We start from the raw sequence: 7,866 nt of genomic DNA, 5'->3' as shown, positions 1-7,866 counted from the left end.
ATGATTCAAAATGCTGCTTCTGCTGATTATGATTATGAAACAGCACTTACAAAAAGTTTGTTGTTTTTTGAGGGTCAACGTTCAGGTGTATTGCCTAAGAATCAAAGACTGAATTGGAGAGGAAACTCTGCAGTTAAAGATGGTCAAGATGTTGGGGTAACATATATTTTATGACCGTTATGTTTTATATTGTCAGTTAATCATAACCTTTATATGGGTGTAAATATATATGCAGATGGACCTAACGGGAGGATACTATGATGCCGGAGACAACTTGAAACTTGGATTTCCAATGGCATATACCATAACAATGTTATCATGGAGTGTAATCGAGTTTAAGGACAAGCTTGCAAGTAAGAATGAGCTTGATAATGCATTATATGCCATAAAATGGGGAACAAACTATTTGATAAAAGCACATCCAGAACCAAATGTGTTGTATGGAGAAAATGGTGATCCTGATTCAGATCATCAATGTTGGGAAAGACCAGAGGATATGGGAACACCAAGGACTTCTTATAAGATTGATGAACAACATCCTGGTTCTGATCTTGCTGCTGAAACAGCTGCTGCTTTCGCTTCTGCTTCCATTGCTTTTCAATCTGCGGATTCAAAATATGCATCCACATTGCTTACTCATGCACAACAAGTATGGTTCTATTTTCTTTCATGTATCTATTATGTGCAGATTATTTACTTTTTATATAGCTTTTTTTCTTTGGTGAATATTTCTAACTACTATTTTTATTTCAGCTGTTTGATTTTGCAAACAGTCATCAAGGCATATACCATGATAGTATCCCACCGGCTGCAAAAATATATTCCAGCAGTGGATATAAGGTAATCATTTGAAATTCCAGTTCTTTGGAATATTCTACCTCTCATTTGCTTTGAGTAGTTGAAACTTTCCGCGTTGTATTTCGGGTGGAGTATTTCTTATGCTCCTTTGTTAATCTCATTGCTTATTAAAAAAAACCAAATATCTGATAATTAGTACAGTATTATTTATTTTAAAAAAAAATAAACTGGGGCACATATTGAGATTTCGGAATATATTTTTGTACAAACAGGATGAACTACTTTGGGCAGCAGCATGGCTTCACCGCGCCACAAACATGAAAAAATACCTTGATTACATTGGAAATTCTGGTGACAATGGCGGTGTGAGATCAATGTTTAGTTGGGATGACAAGTATGTTGGTGCACAAATTCTTATTGCAAAGGTATATAATATTATTCAATATCACTCATCAATATTGCTACTTAAATATTCTAATATATTGAACCATATATGCATGCAGCTTGTTTTAGAGGGAAAAGTAGAGTCTTCAGGAATTTGGGGTCAATACAAATCAAATGCAGAACAATTCATATGTTCATGTGCACAAAAATCAGACAAAAACATACAGAAAACACCAGGGGGTCTATTATGGTTTCTACAATGGGCTAATGTCCAATATGTTACTTCTGCTACATTTGCAATGTCCACTTACTCTCAATATTTATCTTCAAAAAAAGCATCCCTGCAATGTAGCGGCGGTGCTGTTCCTCCTTCTGATCTCGCATCTTTTGTTAAATCTCAAGTGGACTACATATTGGGTTCTAATCCACAAAAAATGAGTTACATGGTAGGTTATGGATCAAAATATCCACAACAAGTTCATCATAGAGGAGCGTCAATTGTGTCGATTAAAACAGATAGTTCACCAGTTGGATGCAAAGACGGGCTTGACAAATGGTTAAATAGAAACGCACCGAATCCTAATGTATTAGAAGGTGCTGTTGTGAGTCCAGATCAGAATGACGGTTTTAGTGATAATAGGAATAATTATCAACTAGGAGAACCAACTACCACTTCTGTTGCACCTTTAGTTGGTGTTCTTGCTTTTCTAGCTTAAATTTTTTATTCCTGTCCTGCATAATGTTAACTGTAGTATAACTGATATCATCACTATCTAGTTGATCCAATAATAAAATCATTGCAATTAGAAAAAATAACGATTTTATTTTCTGTTATTTTACTTACATGTGTGTTGTTTTTTATTTTTAAAAATATTTTAAAATTGATTCATGTCAACCAAGAAATTACCGACTGAGTTGCATACTAGGTTGTTCTCTTTAAGACATTTTGTGTCACTATTATGAAGTCTCCAATCCAATTGTACAATATCCTCGCAACATTATACATCATTCTAGAATTTACTCTCAAATAATGGTCGCTTGACAAAATTCTAGAAATACCCTAAAAAAAGACGGGCAGCACCTTAGTCTAGAATTTTATCTCTGACATCAGACCCGGGTTCCAGCTTTGATTTAGGGTTATAAATTAAAACTAAAGGCCTAGATTATTATTGATTTAGATGAGTTTCCTATTCCGAACCCTAAACTCAGTCAAATGACGGAAGGTAACAGGCATATAACATGACAACAATTGTAACAGACAGATCAAATTTAATTTTTCTTTTTAAAAATTAAACTTTTTAGTGCCAAAAAATAGAATTAATTTTGAGACAAGAGCTCGCGCCCGAGTTGGATTGATGATAGACTGCGTGTGGTACTTTGCAAAAATTTTGTTTTTCTTGGAACATACCCCAAGTAATCATCCTCTACTATATATAAACCCTTAAAGGAAGTGAAAATTGTCTAATGCGGACTAAAAGAGTTTTTTTTAACTCATCTCATATTGAAACTTTTTGACACTTGTTTAGGAAAAGTTTCAAACATTAATACGTTGCCATTAACTAGTTTAACAATTCTCCACCTGAGTTTAGAAAATGATTTCACAAATAGTCACATCTATAAAGTCAGGGCCGCTTTTGAAGGGGAGTTATACTACAAGAAAAAATCGAATTTGTCAGGGGCTTAACCCCTCACTAGTGGCAAAAACCCCTCAAAAATACAAATTTTGCGAGGGGAACGTTCCCCTTGGAAAACAGGGGGTCGCAAATTATTTTCCGAGTGGCTTTAAAGATCGCCAAATTGCCAGGGGACATTCCCCACACTAAATATTGTCCACAATTGGTCAGGGGCCTATCCCCTCGCTAAATTTTGTCCCTTATTTCAAGCCTGCAACATGCAGATGTAGCCTCTGCCTAGTGGGCAGCTAGGATTTTAGAGTGCGTCAGATATTTTGCTTGTTACCACACAAAGTCTAAATTTGTCATGTTTAAACTGTTTCTAAGTAGGGCCTTGTATGATGTTTGTTAGTTAAAACGTAGTTAGATAGAGTCTTTATTTGTTGTGTCATGGATAAACTGCGACTAATATACACAGGTCTTCCAAAAACTTAAGACGACATTGTACAACAAAGGTGTTCAAAGACAAAAAATTCCCCAGAGCTTTTCAGATAGCTTCCAACTCATTGGCATGAGTTCATGACATTTTTGAAAATATTTTCTTGAGAAAAATCAAATTAAAAAATTGTTTACGTGTGTGATTAGTCATATACTTTTTAAGAAAACCCTAAAGCTTTTACAATATATTCACTCAGATGTTCAAACCGTTCTTTCACATACTTTGATATCTTGTGGACACTTGCTTGAGTTCACTTGAAATTAAGCTTGACTTATATTCCATAGTCAAGTCCATGATCAAACTCTAAATAGTATTCTGCTTTGCTGCCCATCCACCTTCCAAACTTCATTGATTGCTTCTCATACTAATATTCTATTCAGTCTTCTCATTCACTTGTCATCTAACCAAGTTTCCACCTAGAGACTATCAATGATCCCCGTATTGTCTATAAACTCATTGAATTCAGTCATCTTTGTTCTCAGGATCGAATAACATAATCCTGTTCTTTCTTGTCTTGATAATAATCATTCCTCTTTAAATTTGTGGTTATTGAACACAATTTTCCCTTATTATTTCCGTTTCTCCTACGAGTAAACCTTAATCCACCATAGGTGGCTCTAGGAATTTGTGGTTTGAATATATTTATTTTATCTACTAGAGTAAGTGAACCACAATTAAGTAGGCTCTACTAGAATTTGAAATGTTTTCTTTAGAATGAAAACTAGTAATGATCTCATGCAAAATTACACACATATAAATAAAATAACAGAAAATAAAAGTGTGATATTTTTCTACCTGTGACAATTATAGAGAAAGAGTTCTATTATTGGATGAACTAGATATAGTAGTTATTTTTGTTGAAATATAAACTTGATTTGGGCCTAAATTAGTTATTTGATATTTTGGGCTTTGTTATTTTGGGCTTAAGTAATTTTGGGTAAAGTTTCTAGAGAATTCTTGTATTATTTGGAGAGTCTAGATATTTCTTAATATTGTAATATTCTCTAGAATACTCTTTGAATTTCTAGGATAGAGAACTCTCTAGAATTAGTGAGTCTAGAGTTCTCCTTAGAGTACTATAAATAGAGATGTAATCTCACACATTTGAATCAAGCAAAATACAAAGTTCTCTCTTCCATAAAGAATTCTCCTACCTATCAAGTTTTATTCAAGCCTCCAATATTTCTAAACACTTGTCCTACACATAAAAACAACCTTAATTCCAACAAATTGGTACCAGAGCTTCAAGGTCCTCAAAAGATGGCGAATGGAGGTTTCCCTTTTCAAATGCCGATGCTCACAAAGAACAACTATGATAATTGGAGTATCAAGATGAAGGCGCTACTAGGATCTCAAGATGTGTGGGATGTCGTTGAGAAAGGCTTCAAGGAGCAAGACGAAGCCTCGTTAAGCCAAAGTGCGAAAGATACATTGAAGGAGTCAAGAAAGAGAGACAAGAAAGCTCTCTTTCTCATTTATCAATCGGTGGATGAAGATACTTTTGAGAAGATATCCAACGCAACGACAGCCAAAGAAGCATGGGACAAGCTTCAAACTTGCAACAAAGGAGTTGAGCAGGTAAAAAAGATTCGTCTTCAAACTCTTAGAGGTGATTTTGAACGTTTGTTTATGGAGGAGTCCGGGTCAATTTCTGATTATTTTTCTCGAGTATTGGCCGTAGTCAATCAACTTAAAAGAAATGGTGAAGATGTTGATGATGTGAAAGTCATGGAGAAAATACTTCGCACTTTAAATCCAAGTTTTGACTTCATTGTTACCAACATTGAAGAAAATAAGGATTTAAAGACCATGACCATTGAGCAACTCATGGGTTCCTTACAAGCATATGAAGAAAAACAAAAGAGAAAAACTAAACAAAATGAGGCTATAGAGCAACTACTACAACTCAACATAAAGGAAGAAAACTATGTAAACTACAAGAGCCAAAGAGGACGAGGACGTGGCCAAGATCGTGGACGTGGACGCGGACGTGGAGGAGAAAGAAGAGGAGGTTACAACAACTACTCTAACAACTTCAACAATGGAGAAAGAAGTTGGAATCCACAAGCGACAAGAGGTCGTGGAAGAGGAAATTCATGGTCGAGGTACGAAAAATCACAAATCAAGTGCTTCAACTGCAACAAGATTGGTCATTATGCATCCGAGTGTAGATTCTCGAAGAAGGTTGAAGAGAAAGCTAACTTCGTAGAAGAAAAAGGTGGAGAAGAAGAAACTTTGTTACTCGCATGTCAAAACCAAGTTGAAGAGAAAAGAAACAAGTGGTACCTCGACACTGGTGCAAGCAATCACATGTGCGGCGATCGAAGCATGTTTGTAGAGATCAATGAAGCGGCAACTGGCGATGTCTCATTTGGAGATAACTCGAAGATACCGGTCAAAGGAAAAGGTAAAATTCTCATACGCTTGAAGAATGGTAGTCATCAGTTCATATCCAATGTCTACTATGTCCCTAACATGAAGAATAATATTTTGAGCTTGGGACAATTATTAGAGAAAGGCTATGACATCCACTTGAAAGAACATAGTCTTTTCTTAAGAGATTGTAGACATAACTTGATTGCTAAGGTGCCTATGTCAAAGAATAGAATGTTCCTCTTGAACATTCAAAATGATGTGGCAAAGTGTCTCAAGGCGTGCTATACCGATTCCTCGTGGCTATGGCATCTACGATTTGGGCATCTCAACTTCGATGGTCTAGAACGTTTGGCAAAGAAGGGGATGGTGAGAGGCTTGCCTAACATCAACCACCCAGACCAACTCTGCGAAGGATGTCTAATTGGGAAGCAATTCCGAAAAAGCTTTCCAAAGGAATCAACATCAAGAGCCACAAAGCCGCTAGAGCTCATACACACAGATGTTTGTGGACCAATCAAACCCAACTCATTTGGAAAGAGTAAGTACTTTCTCCTATTTATTGATGATTATTCCAGAAAAACATGGGTTTACTTCTTGAAGGAGAAGTCAGAAGTGTTTGAAAACTTTAAGAAGTTCAAAGCCCTTGTGGAGAAAGAAAGTGGTCTTTCCATTAAGGCCATGAGATCTGATCGAGGAGGAGAGTTCACTTCAAATGAATTCAACAAATATTGTGAAGACCATGGAATACGTCGTCCACTAACTGTGCCAAGATCGCCACAACAAAATGGAGTAGCAGAAAGAAAGAATCGAACCATACTTAACATGGTGCGAAGCATGCTCAAAAGCAAGAAGATGCCGAAGGAGTTTTGGGCCGAAGCTGTGGCATGTGCGGTTTACTTGACAAATCGCTCCCCAACAAGAAGTGTGCACGAGAAGACACCACAAGAAGCATGGAGTGGAAGGAAGCCTGGGATCTCTCACCTTAAAGTGTTTGGAAGTATTGCTTACACCCATGTTCCAGACGAAAGAAGAACAAAGCTCGATGATAAAAGTGAGAAATACGTGTTTGTAGGTTACGACTCAAGTTCCAAAGGTTACAAGCTTTACAATCCAAATAGTGGAAAGATCGTCATAAGCCGCGACGTGGAGTTCGATGAAGAAGATTGTTGGGATTGGAGTGTTCAAGAAGAAAGGTATGATTTTCTTCCTTACTTTGAAGAAGAAGAAGAAGAAATTGAACAACCAATGATAGAGGAACATATTACACCACCGACCTCACCGACACCAAGGTTGGAAGAAACAAGCTCAAGTGAGAGGACACCGCGACTAAGAAGCATTGAAGAGCTTTATGAGGTAACCGAAAACCTAAACGACATTAACCTCTTTTGTCTTTTTGGTGATTGTGAGCCTCTAAGCTACCAAGAAGCGGCGGAAAACATAAAGTGGAGAGATGCCATGGATGAAGAAATTAAGTCAATCACGAAGAACGATACGTGGGAACTTACTACGCTTCCACGAGGACACAAAGCAATCGGAGTAAGATGGGTGTACAAGGCGAAGAAGAATGCAAAAGGAGACGTGGAGAGATATAAAGCAAGATTGGTGGCGAAAGGATATAGTCAAAGACAAGGAATTGACTATGATGAGGTATTTGCTCCCGTTGCTCGTCTTGAAACTATTAGACTGATCATTTCTTTGGCAGCTCAAAATAAATGGAAGATCTATCAAATGGATGTGAAGTCGGCCTTCTTGAATGGTTTCCTCGAAGAAGAAATTTATATCGAGCAACCATTGGGTTATGAAGTAAAAGGGCAAGAAGAAAAAGTCTTGAAGTTGAAGAAGGCATTGTACGGTCTCAAGCAAGCACCAAGAGCTTGGAATGTTCGAATCGACAAGTACTTTCAAGACAAGAACTTCATCAAGTGTCCATATGAGCATGCACTTTATATCAAAGCGCAAAGTGGAGATATTTTGATTGTGTGCTTGTATGTAGATGACTTGATTTTCACAGGGAACAATCCGAGCATGTTTGAAGAGTTCAAGAAAGACATGGCAAATGAATTTGAGATGACAGATTTGGGGCTCATGGCATATTATCTTGGCATCGAAGTAAAGCAAGGAGACAAAGGAATTTTCATCACCCAAGAAGGTTATGCCAAAGAAGTACTCAAGAAATTCAAGATGGATGACGCCAAT

At 37.0% G+C, this 7,866-nt stretch overlaps 1 protein-coding gene across 1 annotated transcript; it reads left to right on the top strand.

Annotated features, from left to right (window-relative positions):
- LOC131598201 (endoglucanase 13-like) lies at positions 1–1,901 on the top strand. Its single transcript, XM_058870827.1, has 5 exons — positions 1–156; positions 236–649; positions 754–840; positions 1,071–1,223; positions 1,302–1,901. Exons 1-5 carry the CDS (start codon positions 1–3, stop codon positions 1,896–1,898), a joined length of 1,407 nt encoding a protein of 468 aa, XP_058726810.1. The 3' UTR covers positions 1,899–1,901.
- The last annotated feature ends 5,965 nt before the right edge of the window (positions 1,902–7,866 follow it).

Source organism: Vicia villosa, linkage group LG4, assembly GCF_029867415.1.
Source record: "Vicia villosa cultivar HV-30 ecotype Madison, WI linkage group LG4, Vvil1.0, whole genome shotgun sequence".
Lineage (NCBI taxonomy): Eukaryota > Viridiplantae > Streptophyta > Magnoliopsida > Fabales > Fabaceae > Vicia > Vicia villosa.
This window is presented reverse-complemented; position numbering and strand designations above follow the sequence as displayed.

Coding starts and splice junctions, on each gene's coding strand:
- LOC131598201 (XM_058870827.1), top strand. CDS start 1: ATGATTCAAAATGCTGCTTCTGCTGATTATGATTATGAAACAGCACTT. Junction 157..235: donor AAGATGGTCAAGATGTTGGG/GTAACATATATT, acceptor ATATATATGCAG/ATGGACCTAACGGGAGGATA. Junction 650..753: donor TGCTTACTCATGCACAACAA/GTATGGTTCTAT, acceptor TTTTTATTTCAG/CTGTTTGATTTTGCAAACAG.